At 41.8% G+C, this 27,860-nt stretch overlaps 1 protein-coding gene across 2 annotated transcripts in view; it reads left to right on the top strand.

Annotated features, from left to right (window-relative positions):
* Positions 1-741: 741 nt before the first annotated feature.
* LOC122543146 (methylcytosine dioxygenase tet3) overlaps positions 742-27,860 on the top strand; it is a 371,083-nt gene continuing 343,964 nt past the window's right edge. Inside the window, exons 1-2 of one of the 2 annotated variants that reach the window (XM_043681513.2) lie at positions 742-1,002; positions 7,931-8,833. In XM_043681513.2, coding sequence (XP_043537448.1) covers positions 8,087-8,833 — 747 coding nt within the window. In that variant the 5' untranslated portion in view covers positions 742-1,002; positions 7,931-8,086. Of the gene's footprint in view, positions 1,003-7,930; positions 8,834-27,860 lie in introns of those variants that run through there. The other variant, XM_087984416.1, reaches the window with a different exon arrangement.

Genomic DNA, 27,860 nt, shown 5'->3' with positions numbered 1-27,860 from the left:
GTGAGCATTTAATAGATTGGATTTTCATTCAGTATTATTTTCAATCAAGGAAGTAAAGGTTGAAAAATTAATTAGATTCAATTATAAAATGTGCATGATTTAGATGTTGCAAATAGACTAGAATTTAGCTTGTGAATTCTTGGAGTACTAACTTTAAAAATATGAACTTCTGTGTTTCTGCATTTGATTATGGGGAAAACGGCAACTGTCAATTTTTGAAGTAATTTCAGTAATCTGGGAGCTAAATCAGAAAAAAGAATGTTTCCTGTAACAACTGATATACGTAAATCCTTACCTCCATTATCATCGGTTATAAACTGAAGGTTAAACTGAGATAAATAGTCTTTCAAATTAGCTTGTGCTTCGATCACGTTTTTATTAAATGACTGACTTGAAAGAATATTCACCATGCAAAAATTTGGCAAAACCCGGAAAGTCCAGCTGTTGAGTCGCAATGCTTTTTTACAGGAGTTCAGTTAAGGACATCACATTTCCAGAGTACAAAGTACCAACCACGAATCGATTTAAGCGACTTAGACTGAAATCAGTCGAGACAAGGGAAATCTTGGGAAATATTTGCGACATTTATAAAGGTTTACTGCGGTGTTGATTTATGTCAGACAGCTGTTCCTGGATTTGGCAAGAAAAGTCTTCCTTTTGCTCGTCAGGAAGACCGACGTTGATGATGCCTCCCACCGCCTCTCCCCCCAACCCCCAACCGCCCCGTCAGTTTCACAGTTTCTAAGCGACGGTTCTTACACATTAACCTCATTTTGCCGCTAAGGGGACGGGGGCCCGGGAGTGTTCTGCTAAACTGCTTCCCTTTTATCACTTGCAACACACGTTGCTTCTGGGCTTTACGCTTGCAACGTGCGGTGCCTTTCTGGGGACTCTTTCATCTTTCTGCAGACTTTTCAAACGATCACTTGCACTTTCACTGTCGTGAACAATGTGACTTCATTCTTCCAAAGACAACATTAGTTCAGGCGTTCCTTTCGCCCGGTAAGTCACGCTTTGTTCAGAGAACTATCTTCATTTGATATGTATGGATTCACTTACATTATAGTCACTATTTTTTTTTAAAAAAGGAACAAGCAACTCCAGGTTCTTTTCTTTAAAGTAACATCGAATACCATAACAAAGCAACTCGGAAATTCAATGAGACAGACGGACGCGACGAGATCGAATTTGTCAAAAGAAACAATTGTATCCAAAAAAAAAGTCATTTTAGTTGTTCAGTCCTTGTGTACCGTGCACTATGTTACGATACATAGTCATATGCACGGCGGGCCTGTACATTTGCAATTTCATTCTATTGTTTGAGCCCGCCTGTGCTATTCCAAGCCAAGCGCGGCTGGGTCGGAGGTCTGGGATGTACACTATTGCAAACGGCTTGTGAATCCATTCTGTTCCCCGACCACGCACTTTGAAGATATTCAACGCTGTTTTAAAGTATGGCACTTTAAAGTTCCCCTTTTTTCTCAGCCACGTGCTGAGGGCTGGGGCTTTAAGGAAGTCTTGGAACTTTTTTTCCCCCGGCAACAGTCCGACCAGACTGATTGAAATGAGTTAGGGACTCATTTAAATGAAGAGAAGCGTGTTGTTTGAACGTCAGGATAAACCAATCCCTGTGCAACTCGATCCCAATAGCGGCGAAATCGTATTTTCACTCGGTTCCGGCCAAATATGTTGGTGAGCAGATCAGGCTTTGTCACACATCCATTGTTGGCAGAGGAAGTCATATCGCTTTCACTGTTCGGAATACTTCCCAACCTGCATGAAAAGTTATTACAGTGTTTGCCAGCGTCAATTATTGAATTAATTCACATCAGAGAAATTCGTAAAGCTTAAGACGAAATAGAGGCCTGTGCTGGCTTTGTGATCTGTCAGTTAATGACTAGATCCCGGTGATGGGAACAAAGACCTTCAAACTCAATTGCAAACACACAGCACTCCTCCCAATGTTTTTAATCTGGAATTGTAAACGCGCAAAGCTGATCGTTCGGGCATATTAACGATTAGAATTTTCCAGCAAAATTATTTTGAAATGAACAATTATCAAAAATAATTTCAAAGTATTCAAGTGGTAACGTTGAACAGTTGCAAAGAAAAAGGGGGGACATTTTCCAAGTTTGTCTTGTGGGTTCCTTTAGGCAAATGGATCAGTATATGTTAAATACTTTATCAAAACAGAGAAGTCTAGGGAATCGATTACTTCTTAGAAATTCAAGGAAAAGAACAATGGACCTATCAGATGAATACCTAAACTTTCCAACTCGAGAACCTAATTTTCCACTCCACTCACCTTTAATTTTACTCAGGGATCCTGAATGTTTGAAATTGTGGTCTCCTGTGGATTGTGGAAGCTAAGGCTGACAAACAGGTCCTTGAACTAAAGGGCAGTGGAAAGTCATGGCGAACGAGCTGAAATGTGAAATTGAGGCCATGTCTGAATCGTCTTTTTGAAAAGCAGAGCAAGCACAGAGGCTGTGTGCCCAACTCATTGAGTCATAGTCATAGAGTCATAGAGATGTACAGCATGGAAACAGACCCTTCGGCCCAACTCATCCATGCTGACCAGATATCCTAAATTAATCTAGTCTCACTTGCCAGCACTTGGCACATATCCCTCTAAACCCTTCCTATTCATGTACCCATCCAGGTGTCTTTTAAATGCTGTCATTGTAACCAGCCTCCACCACTTCCTCTGGCAGCTCATTCCACCTCTGTGGGAAAAAGTTACCCTTTAGGTCCCTTTTAAACCTTTCTCCTCTCAATTTAAACCTATACCCTATAATTTTGGACTCCCCCCAACACAGGGAAAAGATCTTCCTATTTATTCTATCCATGCCACTCAAGATTTTATAAACTTCTATAAGGTCACCACTCAGCCTCCGATGCTCCATGGAAAACAGCCCCAGCCTATTCAACCTCTCCCTATAGCTCAAACCCTCCAGCCCTGGCAACATCTTTGTGAATCTTTTCTGAATCCTTTCAAGCTTCACAACATCTTTCCTAAAGGAGGGACATCAGAATTGCACACAATATACCAAAAGTGGCCTAACCAATGTCCTGTACAACATGAACTCCCAACTCATATACTCAGTGCTCTGACTAATAAAGGAAAGCATATTAAATGTCTTTTTCACTGGCCTACCTACCTGAGACTCCACTTTCAAGACTCCTGCCATATTTCTATTTTTTTTGTTCTCTGCACATGTTCATTGGACATATTACTCTGAAACATTTATCAATTTGTAAGCATTTGCTTATTCTTACTTTTAATGAGTTACTTTTTTTTCATGGTTTACTTTCCTATTTTCTTTAGAAGTAGCAGGTGATTGGTCATAAGAAACACTTACAATTCAATTTTTACTAATTCTCTAAACTCATTCTTGTGTGTGACAATAATATTTCCCTTTCTGAACAATTAAGATTGAATGGGTTCCAAAAATAAATTCCACAATGGGGACTATTGCACAATTTTGAAAGATAACTATCCCAGATGTTAATGTATCTTCCTTTTTTCAACTGTGAATCTATTTGAAGTTTGAACATTGTTTTGACCCCTGGTGAAAACTGAGAGGCAGTGGGAAGGGAGTGTGGTGCAATTGGGGACCTGTGACAGTCATCAACAGGGAAGAGAAAACCTATGAGATTCAGGGTCGGGTGAAGCAAAGCAGCAGCAATTGCCATCTCAAAGGTCATGACACCAGAATTTCTGCTAGGAGACCCACCTAAAGTTTGAACTGCCACTGTGAGAAGGTCTAGTTAAAGTCAAAGAGAGGAATTGACCCAAATCAAGCCATGCCGGATAAAGGTAAAGTCACTATTGTCCCACTCTTTCAGAGACAAGTAACTATTGGTGATTTAACCTAAGAGTCATCATACATTAAGCAAAGTTGAGACCTTCATGCTGGTAAACCCAAGGAACTCATTAATGACTGTCGGTGAGATGTTACTCATGCCCTCCTACACATTAACAGCAAAGAGGTGGAATTAGTGGAGAGTGTCAAGCTCCTGGGAGTGGTCATCTACAACAAGCTTTCTTGGACTCTTCATGTGGATGCACTGGTTACAAAGGCCCAACAATGTCTCTTCCTCCTCAGGCAGCTGAGGAAATTTGGCATGACGGCGAATATCCTTGCCAACTTTTATAGGTGCGCCATTGAGAGCATTCTGTCTGGATGTATCACTACCTGGTATGGCAACTGTACCATTCAATGTTGGAGACGGTTACAGAGAGTGGTAAACTCAACCCGGACAATCACAAAGGCCAATCTCCCATCTGTAGAGTCCACCTACCAGGCCCGCTGTCAAGAAAAGGCTGCCAGCATTTTCAAAGATGCATCCCACCCTGGCAATGTTTTTCTACAACCTCTACCATCGGGGTGAAGGTATACATACCTGAACACACGCACCAGCTGATTTCGAAACAATTTCTACCCTACTGTTAGAATACTGAATGGACACAAACTCTTAACATTTGTCTGTCCCTGTGTTTTTGTTTTTGCTGCTGTTTACCTCCTATTTACTTATCTGTGTTACTTTGTAATCTGCCTGTATCGCTCGCAAGACAAAGCTTTGCACTGTGCTTCGGTCTGCGTGACAATATATTCAATTCAATTCAAAGTAACTTAAACCAGTGAAGGAGTTAAAATCACAATGTTTGTCTCATTCTGCATTGCAAACCAGTCATCTAGTCAACTGAGCTAGCCAATCCCCAAAGCCAACACTACACTCGGTATAAAAGGTTCCACTTTTCACCTTTACCATTTTTATTGGCAGTGATCTTAAGTTTGGAAACTGCTCTCTAAGGAGATTTGGTGAATTTCTGCAGTAGATCTTTATAGATGGTAAACAGAACTGATTGTTTGTGGGGAGCGGACTTGATGGGCCGAATTCTGATCATATATCTTTTGAACTCATGAGGACTGTATGTTTATGGATGCGATGCTAATCAAGTAGGCTGCTTTGCCTTGAACGATGTTGAAGTTGCACTTATCCTGACAAGTGTGCACCAATCCATTATAGTCCTGATTCATACTTTCCAGTTTGTGGATAGACTTTAGGAGTTGGGGGTGAGTTGCTCACTGCAAGATTCCAAGCCTCTGACCTGCCATTATAGCCACAATAATAATATGGCTTGTCCAGTTCAGGTTCTCGTCAATGGTAAAGTCCAGGTGTTGATACAGACAGATATTGAGGGATAGTAATGCCATGAAATATCAAGACACAATGATTCTTTCTTGTTGAAGATAGTCATTGCCTGCAACCTGTATGCCACAAATGTTACTTGTCAGTTTTCAGCCCAAACATGATATATTGCATTTGGACATAGTCAGCTTCAGTATCTGAGGAGACACAAATGGTGCTGAACATTGTACAATCATCAATGGAACATGCCCAATTCTGACTTTACAATAAGGGAAGATCATTGATCAAGTGGCCGAAGATGGTTAGTCCTAAGGACCTCCTGCAGATATATCTGGGAGCTAAGATTACTGATCTTCAAAAACCACACTTGCCTTCCTTTGTGCCAGGTATGACTCCAAATCCTCAGTGGACAATTTGCCCCCTGTATCCCAATGACTCCAGTTTTGCTCTGAGTCATTAATGCCCCTCTTGCAGCCTTGATGTCAAGGATTGTCACTCACATCTTACCCCTGGAATTTAGTGCTTTTGTCCTTGTTTAAACTAAGGCTGTAATGAGGTCAGGAGCTAAGTGGTCCTGAATATCAGTGAGCAGGTTATTGCCTAAGCAAGTGCTGCCTGATAGCACTGTTGATGATACCTTCCATCATTTCACTGCTGACTGAGAGTAGACCGATGAGGCACTCATTGGTCTGGCTGGATTTCACTTGTTTTTTTTGTAGAGGGCATACCTGGATAATTTTCCACATTGTTGCCGAGATGCCAGTTTTAAACCTGTACTGGAATAAGACTGCTCGGGATGTGGCAAAATCTACAGCACATATCTTCAGTACTTGTGCTAGGAACCTTAAACTTTACAGTATCCATTGCCTCTAGCTCATTCTTGATATCATGTGGAATGAATCGTATTTGCTGAAAACTAGTGCCTGTGATGCTGGGAATCTCTGGAAGAGGCCAAGATAGATCATTCACTCAGAATTTCTCACTCAAGATTGTTGAGAATTCTTCATCCTGATCTTTTGCATTCATGTGCCGGGATTCTCAATGATTCAAGATGGGGGCATTTGTGGAGCCTTCTCCTCCTCCAGTGAATTGTTTCCTTGTCCACCACAACTCATGTTGGGATGTGGCAGTAATGCATAGCTTACTGCTGATACATTGGTTAGACAAACACTTAGCTTTGTCTTGCACTTGATGTTCACGCAATTCAGCATGCAATTAACCTTGTTCTTTTTGTAGCTCACCAGGTTGACACCTCATTTTTATGTATATCTGTTTCTGCCCCTGTCATGTCCTCCCACACTCTCCTGATTTGATGGTAATGATAAAGTGGTGAACATGTTGGAGTGTGAAGCTGCAGACTGAAGTACAATTCAACTGCTACTAATAGTCTACAGTGCTTCATGGATGCCCAGTTGCTAGCTCTGTTAGAAGTCTCTTCCATTTAGGACAGAGGTGGTGCCACACAACACAGTGCAAGGTATCATCAGCGTAAAGGTGGAACTTCAAAGCCACAGGGACTGTGTGGTGGTCACTCTTATTGATACTGTCATGTAAAGATGCTACTGTGGCAGGCAAATTGGTGAGGCTGAGATCAAATGTGTGTTTCCCTCTTGTTGGTTCCCTCACTATCTTGCATAGACCCAGTCCAGTGTCTCAGCCCATAGGTCTCTACCAGCTCAGTCAGTAGTAATACTGCTGAACCTCTCGCAGTGGAAACTGAAGTCTCCCTTGCAGTGTATGTTCTGCACCCTTGACCCTATCAATGCTTCTCAGTATGGATGTATACTGATTGTTCACCCAGGCGGGATGGTATATGGTAATCAGCAGGATGATTCCTCAGCCATGTTTGACCAGCTGATGAAGGAGCAGCGCTCCGAAAGCTAGTGCTTCCAAATAAACCTGTTGGACTATAAACTGGTGTCATGTGATTTTTAACTTTGTTAACCCCAGTCTGACACCGGTATCTCCAAATCATAAATAAGCAACAATACCTCGAAGCCATTGCCTTCCCCAAGTGAAGTATTTTAGGACACATTGAAATCATAATTGACACTGTTTTCAGTCAAGAAATTTAGTTTATACAATCACAATAATCTTAATTTTTTTTCCTGTTGCATTTTCCAAGTGTTACAATTTGCGTTTTGCAAACTGAACTGTTCCAATGTGAAGTAAAAATATCAACCATGTTCAATGCATTGCACACAAACGAAGTTGTTGATTCATCAAGAATGTTCAGCATTGAGGTGCCTTTCATAGATCTTTTCATAATAATAAACCTGATATAAAAACTAGGAAATTGGTAAAAGGGGACTCTTAAGGCTTTTGAACGGTTTCAGTCTCAGTTATTCAAAGACTGATGATCTTCCACTTCAAGGCCATTTTTTTTTTCCTGCACTCTCCTTGTATCCCTTAATGTTTGTAATATGAAGACATTATCAATCTCAGTTTTGCAAAGTGAGAAAACACACTAAAAACATCTGAGACTCCACTATCCGTTTGGGTACAGAATTCCAAAGATTTACCGCATGACAAGGGAAGAAGTTCCGAGTCCCCTCAATTTTAAATAGCCCGTTCGTTAGCCTGAGGCTGTGCGTCGCAGTTGTCACCTCGTTCCCCCCAAACCCCGCCCAAACATCTTGCAGGTACGCGCCCTGTGGAGATCTGTGTTTAGATGCGATCACGTCTCGTTCCTTCTTGGTTTCAGTGAACTTCAGTTCAGAATTAAGGTTTACAATCAAACTTTGGTTTCAGTCACATTATTTTTTTCTCTTAGACGTTTTTCACCGAACTCCGAACAAGACTTCTGATCCAAGCGAAAGCAACCAAGATGAAAAGCAGTGTGTGTGGAAGAAATTGGGCTCAGATGATGGTGATGAAGCACTGATAACTTGTTTTGAGGTGTTTTAGATGATGAAAACTGTGTTTGAACATGCTCGACTCCACAGAATACCATAACAGTACGTTATCAGATAAAAACGGGCAGTGGACAAAAGAAGATTTGAGTCTGGTGGAAAAGCCATTGGCCATCAATGGTGTGGAATCAGGGAAAATCAATCAACTGAATGGGAACTCAGTCCACGCATCTGGAAATTCTAATGCAGGATCGCGAAGACAGTACGCGTTTCATTCTTTTATAAACCAAACGGAAGGTCCTGTTCTCATCAAGCCTATTGGGAAGTCAAAAGGATTAGTTGGGTCTGATATCCAGAATTCAAAGATCAGGAATAAATCCGCAAAGAAATCCGTGTTATCTTCATCTGCTGCTATAACCTCCGTTTTCCCCAAGACAAAAAAGGCAATGCTGAAGAAGATGAAACCTGTGATTAACCCAGATAATAACTTGGCATTTACAAAGGAAACATCTGAAGAGGGCTTTGAGAGTGGGGCAACAATGGGAGACCATCAATTGACCGATGAGTATTCTAAGTCTAGCTATGAGGACTGTGATGTTGACACCATAATGATGCCATCTAAACTAAAAACTCCGGTCTTGGGTTCAGTGGATACACTTGTTTATCAAAAGAAGAAACGCAAACGCTGTGGGGTATGTGATCCTTGCATGAGGAAAGATAATTGTGGGGAATGCAGCAATTGCAAGAATCGCAAGACTGGACATCAGATCTGCAAACAGAGAAAATGCGAAGAACTGAAAAAGAAACCTGGTCTCTTTCATGAGGTGAGAGCATTTTCAAGTTTCGGGGATTAAGGATTAAGGGAATTTAACAATATGTGTAATTTGGAGATTTCTCATCTTTCTTATCAATTTGCAAGGAGCACAGAAGTGGAGGGAAACATTGTCAATTAAAAATAATATTAACACTACATAACAATACAAGAAGAAGCAGAATTTTTAAAAATGCCTTTTAAAATGTCAGTTTCTCTAGCTATAAGGATCAATCCAATAAATCAAGGATTCCAGCAAAAATAATTGACATGGAATCTGAAAAAAAGCCTATCAGCTAGGATGGTCACATTAAGATTATAATTTCAGTTGTTGCAAGCAATTCTAAAGCTGAGAAAGATTATAAATGTAATTCGGTATACTGCAAAATGACACAGATTGCATAACCAGTACTAAAGATATGCTTTTGTACGACCTGGCGAAACTGGCTCAGCAGTGGCCTTCTAGGCTTGAAGTCAGAAGATTGAGGCTTTAAGTGTTGCTCCAGAGACTGAAGGCATTACATCCATTCTGACACTTCAGTATGGAAGAAGTGCTGACTTTTTTCAAATAAAATGCCAAGCCAAGATGCCACATATGTTCAAAATACAGTGCAGGGGCCTTTGAGGGATGGAGACAAGCAAAGTCTGAGGGCTAATACACAAAATGAGAGGAAGGCAAGTGCAGAAATTGGAAAGGAGATTTATTAAAATGGTGGAAATATAGACGTTAAATAGACATGGAGCAAACACATTTATGGCATCTAAATGCTTCTTGAATTCCTTTGAGGGGCAAGTGAGTAAAAGAAAAACTTTTGACAATAGTAATTGGGATAACTGCTCAAAGATTCGGTAAGAACATTAGTCCTTTCTGATTCCTTGCTCTGGTGAATTTTGAGCCAATCAACATGATTGTGAAGATAGATCATACATTTTATTGTGCAGTTTTTTTTTAACTGCTTAGATAAACAGCCATTAACAAAGCGAGTCTTGAGAAGATTTGTAGCTCAGGTTGAGGTTCTGGAGGGTTCGTTTTCAGATGTTTCATCACCATACTAGGTGACATCTTCAGTGAGCCTCCAAATGAAGCACTGGTGGTGTAGCTCGCTTTCTATTTATATGTTTGAGTTTCCTAGGGTTGGCGATGTCATTACAGTGGACAAACAGGCAGAAAACTAGCCACCAGGATACATGAACATCAACTAGCCACAAAATGACATGACCCACTCTCACTTGTATCCTTACATACTGATGAGGAAGGACACCACTTTGACTGGGTCAACACATCCATCCTAGGACAAGCCAAACAGAGACATGCATGAGAATTCCTAGAAGTATGGCATTCTAACCAGAACTCTACAAACAAAAACATTGACTTGGATCCCATTTACCACCCCTGAGAAAAAGAACAGGAAATGACATCACAATAGGAAATGGTGTCACCACAGGAAATGACATTGCCAACCTGAGGAATCTCAAATATATATATAGAAAGTGGGCTACACCACCAGTGCTTCATTTGGAGGATCACTGAAGATGTTACCTAGTATGGTGACGAAACGTCTGAAAATGAACCTTCCAGCTCAGTGAGAAAACCTACATCCAAAGTCATTAACAAAGTCACAGATGAGTTGCAATTCTTCAGAATACATTGGTTTGCAAAATGCCATGGCAACCTCACATCCCACTCAATTTAATTGTTGATAACATCAGTTAGATTTTCAGATGACATAAGTAAAGTTGCCATATTACTAGAGGACCGTTGGCTGCATTCTCATTTGAGAGAGATGACTAGTGATGCATTTAATCTGGGGATTATTGTACGTGAAGTGAGGGGTGAGTTTGAGAATGTGGGAGCTTCTTGGTCCCCTCAGCTGATGTGGCAATCAACCCAATGCTGTTAGCATTCACTTTGCATCACAAGTTTGTGGGCTCGACACCCTTCAGATGACAAAGCACTTGCAGTAAAGATTACAAGAACTGGTAAGTAGAATATTAACAGGAAGGCATGAACTTTGGAAGGTAACCAAGACATTGTCAAAATCAAAATGTTGCATTTCTCAAAGTCACCAAGCAGTACTCAGATATTGAGAGAAGGAAGGGAAGCTGAACAGGTTCAGAAATTCAATTATTTAGGAAGCAGAATATCAGCAATGGAAGATGCAACAAAGAAATAAGAACAAGAATAGTAATGGGAAAGACCATACGAGGGAAGAAGAGATGGTCGCGAAATAGAAAGCTGAATAAATGTCTCAAATGTGACCTGAAAAGTGCTTTATTTGGAGCATTGTTATGTATGAATGGGAGATTTTGACCTTTCAGGAGGAGGCGATCAACTCGGTAAATACCTTTAAAATATAGATTTGGAGGAATCAAGAAAGGATCTCTTGGGCAGAGAAAGTAACAAGTGATGAAATGCTGGAGTGAACGGAAGAAATTTGTGGAACTCTGTTATGAAAAGGCAGAGACATTGAGGAGGACACATTAAAGAGGAAATCAACTTGTAGGAAACATTATTAAGCAGAAATGTCATGAAAAATAGCAAGGAAGCCAATATCAATCAGGAGGAAGAGATTATTAGGTGGGATTGCAGGTATGAGATATCCAACCACTTCTTGCCCCTCTAAAATTAAATTTACATGGTTGATCATTGCAACCACTGCCAATTAAGAGCCGTAAGAGGTCAATTGACAACTGCTTGAAAGTCTAATCTTACCTGGGCTGAAATGATGTCAGCTTCACGAAGGATGGGGAAGGGCTGACCAATGCAAATTATAGATCGATATTGGTAGGCTGTCAGTTTGGTGATGAAGTGGCTTTTATCTGCAGCAATTGCATTAGATAAGTCTTTGAAGAGACACCCCCAACTTTGCTTCTGACATTGCTGGCCTCTCTTTCTGTAGCTTTCCCAATCCCCAGATCTCCACCCCAGAAAAAAAACTATCTCTCTGGGGATCTAGGCGGTAGTGTGTCAGGAGTACCCACAACCTCTGCTATGTACTGCGAGATCTGGAGAGGATGGAATTTGACTGGCCAGTATCTTTAGATGGGCAGAGCTTCCTACTATGGCTTTGTAGTTCTGGCTGAAAGCTCTCTCATTGCCAATCTACTAGCATATTACAATATGATTTAGCAGACTTTCTGGTCAAGTTAGGCTGTGGTTCTCTCACCTCTGAACTTTCCTTCTGAGATGAAGTACCAGAAGATTCTGCACAATAGTTTCAGAATGTCTTTGCATTTCTACAGCTGTCATTCTGCTCATACAAATGGCTTCTTTCCATCTCTATCTTTTCTCTGTGTCTTTCAATGACCACTTGTCTTCTCTATTTCTTTCTCACATATTTTCATTTATTATTTCTTCTTTTTTTTGAAATTTTCTATATGCTTTTGCTCTTTGGCTACCTTTTTTTTGGCAATTCATTCACTTTCTTAACTCTGATACTTTTTTCTGTAGTTCTTTCAAAGTTTTCATTTATCTTAGGAGTTTATTTGAGCTGATCTGACTGTAAACATTGGGAAGACTGAAATCATTATATTTGGCCCCTGTTACAATTTCCCTAACTGTGGACTTCATCCCACTTTCAGACAACTGTCTCAATCTGAACTAGACTCTTTGCAACCTTGGTGTCATATTTGAGAGTAAGGCATGATTTCTCATGCACACAGTCATTTTGACTATCCCTACTCAGTCCTTGGCTTTTAAAATACATGAAAATCCTGCCCCTCTGAACTCCTTCCAACAATTTACCCACCATTGATGTCAGGTTCACCGGTCTATATTCCCTGGCTTTTCCTTACCGCCTTTCTTAAATAGAGGCACCACTTTAGCTAACTTCCAGCCTTCTGGCAACTCACAAGGGGTCCAGCAATCTATCCCCTGGCTTCCCACAAAGTTCTATGGGTCATGTGATCATGTTCCAGGGATTTATCCACCTTTAGGACATCCAGCACCTTCTTCTCTGTAATGTGGACACTTTTCAAGATGTCACTACTTATTCCCCCATGATCGCTACCTTCCATATCCTTCTCCACAGGAAACACTGATGCAAAATACTCGTTTAGTATCATCATCCTGAATTACATATTGCACCATTATTCAATTAAAAGCTTTCACTTAGCCATGGTCCTACCGTAAGTTTGCAACATTTTTCTTTGTTTTTAGGCATTTTGTATTAAGATTCAATGAATTAGTCACTTGTTAGATAACTTTTGGAAGTTTTCTTTCAAAGCTACAGTTTGAGTGAAATTCATTTCACATGCAAGTGAGCTTATATCCAGAATTTATTTACTATCCAATACTTTAGATCAGTTGAGCAGTGAAGTAATCTGAATTCCAAGACCTATTACACCTCTTCAAAATGGCAGTAGATTCAGAAATTTCCACTCATCGAAAGGAAAAGATTAAGATGACTATTAAGTATTCTATCCACAAATAGTAATTTGATGACATAACACTTAAATTACAGAAATTCATTTATAAAAGTTGGATCCAAATTGCTGCGTGGACCTCAATGTCCAAATTTGACAAAAGTAATAATGTTCTGAAAAGGCAAGGTCACAAGAAAATAGACATAGACATCCAGTCAGGACCAAATTTGCACGATAGCAGCAATTCAGTCTTTTTCTTTATATTCACTGGGAATGGAACCCTAAAACCCATTTACCCTTTTTAGACATTTTTAATTAACCTGTTCAGAGATGTTACTACATGTGTGTGGAACAGGTGGGAGTAGAACCTGGGTCCTTCCAGGCTCAGAGGTAGGGGCACTAGCACTGTGCCACAAAAGCCTCTCTTTGCCCTTTTTGTACAGCAGGTAACAAGCTACTGTTTTCCTTGATTTGTCAGCAGTTACCCAAAACCCTTTCCCTAATTAGCGTACTTTATGTCTGTTCCTATAAAATATACTTTTCCTTTCATTCATCCATTGTTCAATTGAGAGTGCAGGAGGGCATGCCAGGAGCAGCCCGAGGAATCCCGGAAAAGGAGGTGTCAACCTGGTGAAGCTGCAAAACAGAACTACTTGCATGCCAAATGGCGTTAGCAGGAAGTGATAGATGAAGATAAGCATTCCCACACCAATGGGTTAGATCTAAGCTCTGCAATCCTGCCACGTACAGTCGTAAATGGTCGTGGACAATTAAACAACTCATTGGAGGAGGAGGCCCCACAAATGTCCCCATCCTCAATGACAGGGGAGCCCAGCACAGCAATGCAAATGATAAGGCTGAAGCATTTGCAGCAATCTTCAGCCAGAAGTGCCAAGTGGATGATCCATCTTGGCCTCTTCCCATTGTTTCCAACACTAGCAGTCTTCAGCCAATTGGATTCAATGCACGTGATATTAAGAAATGGTTGGAGGCGCTGGATACTGCAAAGGCTATGGCCACTGAAAACATTCCGGCAATAGTACTGAAGATTTGTGATCCAGAATTTGTCATGTCCCTATCCAAGCTGTTCCATGACAGCTGTGATACTGGCATCTACCCAACAAGATGGAAAATTGCCCAGGTATTTTCTGTACACAAAAACAGGACAAATCCAACCCAGCCAATTATTATCCCATCGGTGTACTCTTGATCATTAGTAAAATTTGGAAGGTGTCATCAAGCAGCACTTCAATCGCAAACAACTTGGTCATTGACACCCAGTTTGGCTCCCACCAGTGCCAGTCCTGCTCCTGATCCCATTAGTTCATGGTTCTAACATGGACAAAAGTGCTGAGGGTTTGAGGTGAGAGTGACTGCCCTCAAATCAATGCTCATTTGGCACCAGTAAAACCTGAATAAAATTGGAGTCAATGGGATTCAGGGAAATACTCTCCATTGATTGGAGTCATACCAGGCACATAGGAAATTGGTTGTGGTTGTTGGAGGTTAGTCATCTCCAGGACATCTCTGCAGGATTCTTCAGGGTAGTTCTAGGTCCAAACAATGTCAGCTACTTCATCAATGACTTTATTGCCAAAACAGAGGTGGGGGTGTTTGCTGACAATTGTACAATGAGTAGCTCTATTCGCAACACCTCATACACTGAAGCATTCCATGTCCAAATGCAGCAAGACAACATCTCGCCTTGGACTGAAAAGTGGGAAGTAACATTGCACAAATGCCAGGGACCATCTCAATAAGAGACAATCTAACCATTGTCTCTCAACATTCAATGGCAATACCATCATTATTTACTGCTCTGTCAACATCTTGGGAGTTACCATTGACCAGAAACTGAACTGGAATAGCCATATAAACACTGTGGCTACAACTGGGACTCAGGGGCTAGGAATCTGACAGCAAGAAACTCAGATACTGATTTTCCAAAGCCTGTCATCTACAAGTTAGGATTGCGATGGAATACTCCGCACTTCCTGGATGAATGCAGCTCTGGCAACGCTCAAGAGGTTTGACACCATCCAGGACAAAGCAGCCTGCTTAATTAACATTATATTGATAAACATCTACACACTTCACCACCAACACAAAGTAACAAAAGTGTGAAGTACCAACAAAATGCACAACAGAAATTCACCAATTTAGACAGCACCTTCTAAACCCACAACAGCTTCCACCTAGAAAGACAAGGGCAACAAATGTATGGAATTAACACCACCTGCAAATTCCCCTCCAAAACACTCACAATCCTGACTTGAAAATATATCACCATTACGGCAGTGTCACTGCGTCAAAATCTTGGAATTCTCCCCAGCCTTCCTGAAAAAAACTGAGTGTCACACATCACCCTCTCGATTTTTCATGAGTGGAACCAAGTTCAGATCTCAGATAGACTTGGAAACACTTTACAGGAGCCAGACTAGAGTACTCTAAGGTATCATTCATTACCAAATAACCATCTTGGCTCACTCATGGACTCCGAAGTGATGGAGCCCACATAACCTGTTCAGTTTGGCTTCAGGCCATCATACACTTAAGTAGTTCCTTGATCAGTAGTGCCCTGTAAACTCTGCCCAAAATGCCCAGCATGTTGGTTTTGAGGGAGGAGAGGTTTTGCATGCAAGCACGTAACTCCGTGTGCACCTACCTTCCCCAGGTGTGAATCTCTGCTGCAATAAAGAAGGAATGTGTTAGTGAATGAGTGATTTATGAGATTTGGAGCAGGCATTTATAATGGTGGAATCAGGTGCAGTTGGGAAAAGTAAAGGATGTAGCTTTCATGAGCGTAGGGACAAGGGGCATCTTGTGAAATGTGGAGGTTGGAAAGGTGATGTGAAGTAGAGAAGAAAGTTTTATGAATAGTGAGGCTGGAAATAATGCGAGTGTAGTCAAGGAACAAATGGAAGGGTTGAGAATACTCATGAGGTAATTACTTCCTACACTCCAGTCATGTCCTCATTGTTAACTTCCTGGTATTGACATGCTGTATGATCTCTTCCCACTGTCTCCTCAGTTGCATGGAAGCCTTCCTGGCCCCTGGTGGGAAGAGGATGGCCTACCTCCTCTTTGTCTAGACCAGGGCATTCAAAAGAACATCAGAGATATTACGGACATTCCCAGTGTTTGCTGCAGACATATTAGTCTTTCAAGTGCGCACTTCCTTCGCAAAGCAGAGTGCACTTCTATTTTAAGAGGTGGAGTTAATTGGGATTGAAGGTTCTGAATGTCAAGACAAACATTTCTCTCCACTTCGAACGCTCTTGTGGCAGTCAACAAATATCAGCAGGCAACACAAGTATTACGGGATACCTGAACTTACACTGAAAGATGTCTGCACTCTCTGCCTGCAGTTTGAATTTCAAGGTCATTGCTTTCTTTCCTTTATCAGAAAAAAGCTTTCACAACCAGAGAAATTAAAATGTATGACGAACAGCTTCAGTCCACAATATCAACACGCTTGGCTTCAACAATGGGGTCATCTCAGCTACCTTTGCCTCAAATCAGTCGTGTGTCTTGCATGTCATCTTCCCAAAGGTAGCCAGGGATGTTTGGTGCATGGTATCCTGCATGGTTTCCCACTTCTCTGTGGCACAGTTGCGAGGCACTGAGTTCTCTCTGGAAAACCTCTGAGAACTCTTACACAAGGTCTGGCTGGGACATCTTGACATTCAGTTGATGCAAGGTTTCCCCTGTTGCTGCGTGCAATGGAATCTCTTAGGTTGCAGCCTGATCTCGCAACACATGAAGGAGTGGTCCATGTCAAGTCCGCACTGTGGCAGTGTGCCTAAATAGGATCAGATCGAGTTGGTGCCAATGCTTTGAGCGCGAGTGTCTCCAGGAAACCTTGCGCTGAGGCGTTGTCTGGAAGTAGGAGTTAGTGATGCACAAATTGTGGTAAGTGCACAGCTCGAGCAGTCGATGTCTGTTCTCATTCATTTTGCCCACACCAAAATGCCCAAGGCAGGAGGGCCACGAGTCATGGTCTGCACCCACTCTGGCGTTGAAGTCACCCAGAAGAGCAAGTTGCTTCTTCCGAAAGATGCTGCTCATGAGGGGTGCAAGATTGTCGTAGAATTTGTCCTTTGTGTCTGGCATGGAGGACAGCATTGGGGCATACGTGCTGGCAAGGGTGACTGGACCTGCGGTGGTATTGAGGTGAAGAGTCATGAGTCACTCTGAGCCATTGCTGCCTGGTTCTACTGTGTTCATCACGCTGTTCTTCACTGCGAAGCTGACTCCATGCTCTCTGGGCTCATTGGACCCCTTTCCCACCCAGTAAAGCACAGTGGCTCAGTGGTTAGCACTGCTGCCTCACAGTACCAGAGATCCCGGGTTCGATTCCAGCCTTGGGTGACTGTCTGTGTGGAGTTTGCACGTTCTCCACGGGTCTGTGTGGGTTTCCTCCGGGTGCCCTGGTTTCCTCCCACAATCCAAAGATGTGCAAGTCAGGTGAATTGGTCATGCTCAATTGCTGATTCATGTAATGTGCATTAGTCAGGGGTAAATATAGGGTTGGGGAATGGCTCTTGGTGGGTTACTCTTCAGAGGGTTGGTGTGGACACCTCTCCTCACCCTCCTTACCCACATCTCTCATAACCCTCCTTATCCACATCTCTCCTAACCCACTCTCTAGCCACCTCTTCCTCTCACCAGGTCACCTCTCTCACTGCTAAGCTATTACAGTGGAGCTATGACACTAAGATCTAGATGACAATGTGGAACGTGACCCATGAATGTTCTGTGCACATAAAGCAGTCCCAAATCCAAACCAGCCAATTGGCATCCTATCAGTCTCCTCCTTATTATTAGCCCAGTGGGGCAGGGTGTCATTGATATTACTTTCAAGTGGCAGTTACAAAGGGATAACCTGCCCACTGATGGTCAGTTTGGGTTCTACCAGGGCCACTCAGCCCTGAACCTCATTACAGCCTCAGCCAAAATAGAGCCAAAAGAGAGAGTGGAGAGGTTTGGTGGGACTGACTACCCTTGACATCACAGGGCAACATTCCACCAAAAATAGTATCAAGGAAATCTGGAAAAACTGAAATCACCAGGAACTGAGAAAACCTTTGCTCTGCTTGGAATCCTCCCAAGCAGAATAGAAGATGGTTGTGGTTGTTGGAGGTGATCACCTCAGCCCAATAGAAGGAGTTGCCCAGAGTAGTGTCCTAGGCCCAACCATCTTCAGCTGCTGTGTCAATGACCTTCCCTCTATCATCAGGCCTGAACTGGAGATGTTCGCTGGTAAGTGCACAATATCCAGCACCATTTCTGTCTCCTCAGATACTGAAGGAGCCCATGTCCTGAACAAGACCTGAACTATATTCAGGTTTGGGTTGATAAGTCGGAAGTAATATATACAGCACACGTGCCAGGCAATGAATTTCTCCCACAGAGAGAACTTGTCCCTTGATGTTCAATAGTGTTACCATTGCTAAAGCTGATATTATCAACATCTTGGGGATTCCCATTGACTTGAAACTGAACTTGTAAGACTGGAGGACTGTGACTAGTGGAGTGCCTTAGGGGCCATTGCTGGGCCCATTACTGTTTGCGAACTATATCAATGATTTGGATGAGGATTTACAAGGCAATGATGAATAAGTTTGCGGATGACACTGAAATAGGCAGTTTCATGGACAGTGAGGAAGGTTATCAGAAATTGCAGCAGGACCTTGACCAGCTGGGGAAGTGGGCTGAGAAGTAGCAGATGGATTTTAATGTGGATAAGCATGAGATCTTGCGTTTTGGAAAGTCATTTCAAGGCAGAAGTTTCATGGTGAATGGTAAGGCCTTAAGGAGTGTAGTGGAACAGAGGGACCTTGGAGTTCGGGTTCACAGTTCTCTGAAAATCGAGTCACAGGTCGACAGGGCAGTGAAGAAGGCTTTTGGCACACTGGCCTTCATCAGTCAGGGCTTTGCATATAGAAGTTTGGAAGTTATGTTGCAGTTATACAGGACGTTAGTGAGGCTGCACTTGGAGTATTGTGTTCAGTGTTGGTCACCTTGATAGAGGAAGGATGTTAATAAACTGGAAAGAGTACAGAAGAAATTTACAAGGATGTTGCCAGAACTTAAGGGTCTGAGTTACAGGGAGAGGTTGGACAAGCTAGGACCTTTTCTTTAGAGCGTAGAAGACAGGAGACTGAGGGGGGGATCTTATAGAAGTGTATAAAATCATGAGAGGCATGGATAGAGTGAATACACTCAGTCTTTTTCCCAGGGTTGGGGAATTGAGGACTGGAGGGCATCAGTTTAACATTAGAGGGGAAAGAATAAAAGGGAACGCAAGGGGCAACTTTTTTACACAGAGGGTGCTATGCATGTGGAATGAACTGCCAGTGGAAGTGATTGAGGTGGGACAGGCATTTGAACAAATACATATATAGGAAAGGTTCAGAAGGATATGTGCCAAGTGCAGGGAAATGGGGTTAGCATGGATGGTCATTTTGGTTGGCGTGGACCATTTTGAGCCAAAGCGCCCATCTCCATGCTGTCGGACTCTATGACTCTATCACTTTATGAACTGGATCAGCCATATAAATAACATGGCGACAAAAGTAGATGCAAGAGGGTAGGCATTTGGCAGAGTGAAACTCATCTCCTGACTCCCCAAAGCCTGTTCAGTATCTCCAATGCATAAATCATGAATGGGATAGAATACTTTCTGCTAGCTTGGATACCTGCAGCTCCAACAACACTGAAAAAGTTTGAGACCATCCAGGAAAAACAGCCTATTTGATTGGTAGTGCGTCCAGAACTTGAACATCCACCTCTTTCATTCCCAGTTCTCTTGCGTCAGGGTGCAACATCTACAAAATGGACTGTTGTAACTGGTGAGGTGAGGACCCTATGACAGGCAGTCAACATCACTGAAAGGAATGGATAACATGAGGATCCTTGCAGAGAGACAGACAGACAGACTACAGATCTGGGTGGGACTTTGGATATAAATAAGAAAAAGATTTCTCATCTATACTTAAGTTGGAGTAAGGGTAAAAAAAAAATCAAGTGTCCATAAGGTTAAGGCATGTCTGGGGAGCTCAGGACTGCGATTTATAGAACATAGAACATAGAAGAATACAGCGCAGTACAGGCCCTTCGGCCCTCGATGTTGCGCCGATCCAAGCCCACCTAACCTACATTAGCCCACTATCCTCCATATGCCTATCCAATGCCCGCTTAAATGCCCATAATGAGGGAGAGTCCACCACTGCTACTGGCAGGGCATTCCATGAACTCACGACTCGCTGAGTAAAGAACCTACCCCTAACATCTGTCCTACACCTCCCCCCCCTTAATTTAAAGCTGTGCCCCCTTGTAATAGCATATTGTTACACCACGGCGGTGAACCCTTCTGCTAATTAAACCAAACACCCAGAAAAGCTCACCTCACCTCATCACCTGTTAAAGTATGAGTGACAGAGAAGACCCAACTTCCACTATTTAAAGGGAAAATATCAATTTATTCTTTAAATCTAAAAGTGAACATTAAACAGCAACTATATACAAACCTTTAAAAGAAAGGAGGCTATTCTCTTAAATGCTTGTTATCTACCTCCAACTGTATCACAACCTACTGTTCCAATAGCCACCCGTATTGAAATTACATCAACTTAATTCCAAAACTAGACAGCGGCGGGCATCTCCGGCTGTAGATTGCTCTGGCTGTAGATCTCCCTAGATCATCTTTGGTCTTTTGCTGCAAAGATGTTTCAGATGAGAAAGGTACCTTTGATTGAGAGTGTTTTGCTCACAGTTACTCTTGCAATGGCATTTGGTTGCTGTCTCTGGCCAACTCTCAAAATGCCGGCTTCTTTATACCCCAAACATCAGATTGTCTCATTGGTTCGATGTTGTCAAAACATTAAATTCAAATCCAACTGGGATTTTAGTATCCTGGGGCATAATTTAAACCGATTGGTTAAATTCAAATGGTTGTCAACATAACAGCCAAAACTAAGGTATTTGTTTCACAGCCAAATGTCACATTTTTTCTGTTTTCCAGTACACTCTGAGACTGTTAATCAGTCACATGAGATGTGCCTGCAATCTCTCAGTGCAAAACAGCTTTCACTCTCTGTTAAAGGTACAGTACATGCCTTCAACTGCATAACAACATCCTGCACTAGGTGGGAAAGTTTTAGACACTCTTGGTCATCTGGATGACCATATACGCAGGAGGTGCCTCGAGCTGGAACAATTTGAGCTCTGAGTTTGGAGATGTAGTGGCTGCAGGATCTACAGTGCATTGACATGGCTGAGAGATTTATGGACAAGTGCATTTCAGGGCATGGTCACCTCACAACTTAAGAAAGTGCAAGCAGAGAGGGAATGTAGGCATGCAGGCAAGTCCAAAGGGAAAACCAATCGGACATAATATTTGGAAATTACACCTTTATTCTTGCTACCAAAGGGCATAACTTTCCCTCATTGTATTCCATTTCCACTTTTTTGCCCACTCTCCTAGCCCGTCCAACTCAATACTACTTGTGCATCCACCTATCTTTGTGTCATTTGCAAACTTAGCACCAGTGCCCTCAGTTCTATCATCCAGGTCGTGAATGTATGATGTGAGTAGTTGTGACTTCAAAACTGACTCCTGCAGAATTCCACAGCTGCCATTCTGAAAAAGACTCCTTTATCCACACTTTCTGCCTTCTGCCAGTCAGCCGTATCTATGCCAGTACCTCGCCCCTAATACAATGGACTCTTATTCAGCAGCCTCATGTGCAGTGCCATGTCAAAGATGTTCTGGAAATTGAAATAGGTCACTCCATTGTTTGACTTGCTTGTTACCTCCTCAAAATATTTGAACAGATTTGACAGGCATGACCTTCCTTTGATGAAACCATGCTGACACAGCCTCATTTTGTCATGCACTTCCAACCACTGTGCAATCTTATCCTGAATAATGGACTCTAAAATCTTGCCTATGACTGAGGTCAGGCCAACCGGCCTTTAACTTCCCATCTTCTGCCTCCCTCCTGTTTAAACAGGCATGTTCCATTTTCTATTTTCTCATCCTCAAAGATCACCTCTCATACTTCTACACCCTCTGCAGCTATTTCCTTGAGAACTCCTTGTAGTCCATCTAGTCCAAGTGATTTATTCACAATGAGACCTTTCAGCTTCTCCACCACCTTCTCCTTAGTGATGGCCACTACATTCACCTCTTTCCCCTGACTTTCATGAAGTTCTAGAATGCTGCAGATATCTTCCACTGTGAATACTGACGCAAAGCACCTATTCTGTTCCAATGGCATTTCTTTGTTCCCCATTATGATTTATCCAGCCTCATTTTCCAGCAATCCAATGTCCACTCTTGCCTTTCTTTACTTATATTTATCTAAAAATGTGTGCTTTAAAAATATTCCAAGATATATTGAAAAGTTATAACTTGTGCATTAGATTGTTCAGAAAGAATTTGAGAATTGAATTTTCCTGGCCCCAAGAGGCCACAACAATATTGGGACCCATGTTGGGACACCTCAACCCATTCCTTTCTCTGGAGACTTTCTCTGTCGCTGGACCTGAGTCAGCTGCTGGTCCATGGAAGCAGGCAGCCATTTTAGGCCCAATGGGAGGGCCATTGATGACAGCACTGATAATTGTCTTTGATTGGATTGCTACCTGCTCCTACGCTCAGTATTGGATGCCATTGACCTTTGGAACTGGAGGCTCCATGGTCCATTGATAGATTGGATGGCAGATTTAAAACTGAAATGAAGAGAAATTATTTCTTTCAAAGAGTTATGAATCTGTGGAATTTGGTACCCCAAAGTTCACAGGAATTGCTTTCAATTCTGATCCTCCTTTTCACCCGACATTTTATCTTTGCCTTTCCCCTCCCCCAACAGTCTTTTCGTTCCCTTTATCCTTACTTGGAACAATTATTTTTTTTTACAAAATTTAATATTTGAAAGGCTGAAACCTACTCATCATTCTCCAAATACATCCACTGTTTTGAATCAATTCACACCAAAGTGTGCAATTAGAGTGGTCATCTTTATTTTCTTAATCCTTTGCTTTTCTCTCTTTTCTCTCGTCTCAAAACTTCAGAGCTGGTAGTTGGAAAATCTAGAGAAATGGCGTATAGACATTGATGACCAGCATCTTTTGAAATTTCTTTAACTAATCTCCATATATTTCAAGCCTATTACTTATATTGTCTTTTGCGTATACTTATTCAGCTTCAATGATGTTTAGATCTTCAGCACCTGCAATATATTTAATGTTAAAAGCTGTGTACCCATGGAATATAAGTTGACATAATATGGGACCAGTAGAACAGAGTAGGTTGCCAATTGCAGTCTGTGGACGCAAGGATATTGAATAAATCTTGAGTAGGAGAAAGATAGATTTTTAAGAAGTAATGGGTTAAAGGGTTATGGAGAGTGGGACAAAAAGTGGAGTTGAATGCAAGATAAGATCAGTCATGATTGTTTTAAAGCAACCTTGAGGGCCTGAATTGCTTTGACCTGCTCCTACTTTTTATATTCGTATGCACTTTTGATGTGACTCCAGGACCAGGGTCTACAGACTTGTTGATCAATTCCCCTTCATCTCAATTGCTCTTCTAGCTTCAGGCTATGTCAAGGTGTTCTTTCAAGCCTGCCTCATCAGTACGACCACTATTGATGGATCTGCTGGATTACTGCTGCATTTCTGTGATTGGACCTCCCGCTTTGTACTGTATCTGCCATACTTAATTAGATAGGGCTTAAGAAGGAGGCTTCATTAGGCAGATCATGAATAATATTGCACCAGCTACATATGTGCCCATAATCCAGAATTCATTGGAGGATTATGATCCAACTTGGAGTGTTTGGGCCACTGTGTGAGAGAAGCCTAGTTTTAAATAACTTGTGACGATAAAGCTCCTTTAACAAGGTCATGCTGTCCTAGGCTTTTTTTGTCGGAGAGGTTGTAAATGACACGGACTCTGAAAAGTCTGGGGTTGAAGGGTTTTAGGGTCAATTTGAAAAGTCGGGTTGAAGGGTTTGATCATAGCTAACAGATACTGCCTCAGGCAGAAGGCTTTCAAGTTATTAAAAAAAACACTTGTACAATGAAAGGGATGTGGCCAGTTCTCTGAGCGCAGCTTTTCTCTGGTTTGGTTTGGTTTTAGCAGTAGTGTGGGAAAAAAAAACTGCTGGACCCAAAAAAATGGTGCTCAGAAAAAAATACACACATTAGATGGTGGCATGGCTTTTGTGCTTTATGCATGTGGTTCTGGTGAGAAACTGTCTTCTAAGTTTTTTTGTGCTGTTAAATTGCAAAGCTAGATTCATAAATATCACATTCTCTGAGTTGGAAGTGCAGCAGATAATTTTTAAAAATCTCTACATGACCTCTCTCCCCAGTTGTTTCAGACACATGGAAACAACTGGTTATACATGCTTCTGATGATGTTGTATAGAAAGTGTGCTGTAAGCATACAGCAAACAGACCTGTGCAATTTTAATGGTTTAGGTTCCTTTGTTGCTTTCAGGAAACAGTGCTTGCTTTGGCCAAAGTTTGACAACTGACCATTTAGGAAATCACTTTGAGAGTAAGGCTCCATGTGCTTGAAGATCTTGAATTTTGGTCTGTGCAACAATTGAAGCAGTATTGACATAGCTGAGAATTGCACATTTTAACAGCCATTGTAGACCTAAGAGAGGCCCAAGGAAAGGGATGAAGAAACGGGATACTACAGCTGTCAGAACTAACAGTAATAGCATATTTAATAACAAGGAGTGATTTCATGGAAAAAACTTGCAATTTGTTTCTTCGAGAATGAGAATAATTGAAAGCCAACATGAATTTTTTTTCAGACAGTAATGTATTTATAATGGGATTTTGGAAACTTGGTGGGGTGGCAGAGGGGCCTAGAGAAACACTGAGTTGCTCGTTTCAGGTATGCTGGAAGATTTCCAAGCAGTATTGCAGGAGCATTCCACAATTAATGCCATCCAACCGTCAGTCTTTCTGTCAGATGCAGTTGTTTGTTTATGAAGCATCACAGTGTAATGGCATGCTTTGCCTCTTCCTTCAGGAAGACTCCACACTGTGCCCTTTCGGCCTTCTGCTTTTACAACAAGGGGATCAGTTAAATACTCCAGCAATCTTTGGTGCAATTTCCATTCTTCTACATTTTAAACCATCTTTACTCATATGGCACGAATTAATCACAGCATTAGACTTCTGACCTTAAGGGGATGGGGGAAGGGAACTAGAAAAGAGAAAGCTGATTGGGAAACTTTTATTTATTTTCACTTAAAATGTAGCATTTTCAACATTAGCAAAATCAGATTTGGTCAAAATTTTAAAAATTGACACGAAACTCCATGACTTTGGTGCTAGTTGAGATGAAAACTTCCCAATACTAAGAGTGAGACTAAAGGGATAGTAACTGGCCAAGCTGTATTTTTATCCTGACCATTATACTCGGATGCACAGCACACCACAGCATATAGCTCAAAGTGAATTTTGCTGTGAATGGGCAAAGTTATTTGTATTGTGCATCCTGGCATTTAACATTGCCGATAGCTTTGCTGTCTGTTTTTCACAGCATTTAGAAACACCAGCAAGGTGAAATTCTTTATATTGTATGGGCCACCTACTCATCTGAGAGCTCAGGTCCCTCTGATTATCTCTTCCCTTTGATGGTGAGTCACGCTGGTTTTACATGTGTTCATAGCTCTCCCACCCCATTCCTTGTGTATTCTTTAGAAATGAGTCTCATCAATGAGTAAGTTGCATGATAGCATCCTATGGATATGACATTAAACCAAGGACTTCTCTCTTCTCCGGTAAATATATGCAAAAATCAAATGGCACTATTTCAGAGTAGTGGAGTTATACTCAACATCCTGGCAGATATTTAGCTCTCAATCAATAACACTGAAAACAGTTTATACTTATTATTACATTACTGTTGTGCAAGCATTTATGTAAATTGGCTGCCACATTTTCGACATTGCAATAATGATAAATTATAAAGCAGTTAGTGGCCAGAAGGCACTCCTGGATATTGTGCGATCATAAATCATGGTATATTGGTGCAAGTCTTCCTTTTGAAATATTACATTCGAGAGATATTTTTAATTCTTTCCCAAAAATTGTCAAATGCAATTTAGAACAGACACCAATAGGAAGTGAATTTTAGCAACATTCGGGGATTTAGATTAGATTAGATAAAATGAGATTCCCTATAGTGTGGAAATAGGCCCTTCGGCCCAACAAGTCCACACCGTCCCTCCGCAGAGTAACCCACCCAGACCAATTTCCCTCTGCCTAATGCACCTAACACTATGGGCAATTTAGAATGGCCAATTCACCTGGGCTACACATCTTTGGACTGTGAGAGGAAACCAGAGCACCCGGAGGAAACCCACGCAGGCACGGGGAGAATGTGCAAATTCCACACAGACAGTCACCCAAGGCTGGAATCGAACCTGGGTCCCTGGTGCTGTGATGCAGCAGTGCTAACCATTGAGTGATTTTCACATGGCCAGCTATTCATTATTTTAGTGTAGATGGATATTGTACATGGGAATGTGTGGAATCCAATTTATCATAGACTCTAAAGGAAACATACTGGCAATCGTACTGAAGACTTATGCTCCGGAACTTGGTTACTTCTGGCCAAGAGGTTCCAATACAACTGCAGCACTGGTGTTGACTTGACAATGTGGAAAATTGACCAGCTATGTCCTGTGCACAAAACGCAGGACAAATCTAATCCTGCTTATTTTCACCCAATCAGTCTACTCTCAATCATCAGTAAATTAATGGCAGGTGTCGTCAATAGTGCTATCAAACAGCACTTGCTTTGCGATAATTTGCTCACTGATGCTGAGTTTGTGTTCTGCCAGGACCACTCAGCTCCTGACCCCAATAAAGCCTTGTTTCAAACATGGACAAATGAGCTGAGTTGCAAAAGTGACATCAAAGCTACATTTGACTGAGTATGCCAGTATTTCAGAGTAGTGGAGTGAAACCCCATGTCCTGGCAGATATTTAAATATCAAAGAAGCCATTAAAAACTCAATGGCAGTCAGGGAGAAAATGCTTCGCTGTTGGAGTCATCCCTGACACAAAGCAAGATGGTTGTTGATGTTGGTCAAATATCTCAGCCTCCATGGTAGTATCCTTCACTCAACTATGTACATAATTGGTAACCTAGCCCCCTGTCATAAGGTCAGAAGTGGGGATTGTCATTGGTGACTGCACAATATACAGTGCAATTCATGACCCCTTTAATACAGATGCAGCCCATGTCCAAATACAGCAAGATCTGGACAATGTACAGGCTTGGCCTGACAAGTGGCAAGTAACATTTGCACAACACAATGACCATCTCCAACAAAAAAGAATCTAACCATTGGCCCTTGATGTTCAAGTTGTGTTACCATCACTGAATAACCCAACTGTCAACATCCTGGGAGTTACCATTGTACAGATGCTGAACTGGTCTAGCCATATGAATACAGTGGCCACGAGAGTGGGTCAGAAGTTAGGTATCCTGCAGTGACTAACCCAGCTCCTCACTCCCCAAAGCCTGTTCCCCTATTTACAAGGTACAAATCAGAAGTGTAATTGAATGCTTCTCACTTGCCTGCATGACTGCAGTTTCAACAACATTCTAAAAGCTTGCTAACATTCAGGAC

This window comes from Chiloscyllium plagiosum, unplaced genomic scaffold (genome assembly GCF_037043375.1).
Source record: "Chiloscyllium plagiosum isolate Xiang-an unplaced genomic scaffold, Cpla_swu_hap1 HiC_scaffold_48, whole genome shotgun sequence".
Lineage (NCBI taxonomy): Eukaryota > Metazoa > Chordata > Chondrichthyes > Orectolobiformes > Hemiscylliidae > Chiloscyllium > Chiloscyllium plagiosum.
The sequence above is the reverse complement of the archived record's forward strand: the minus strand, read 5'-3'. Positions and strand labels throughout refer to the sequence as shown.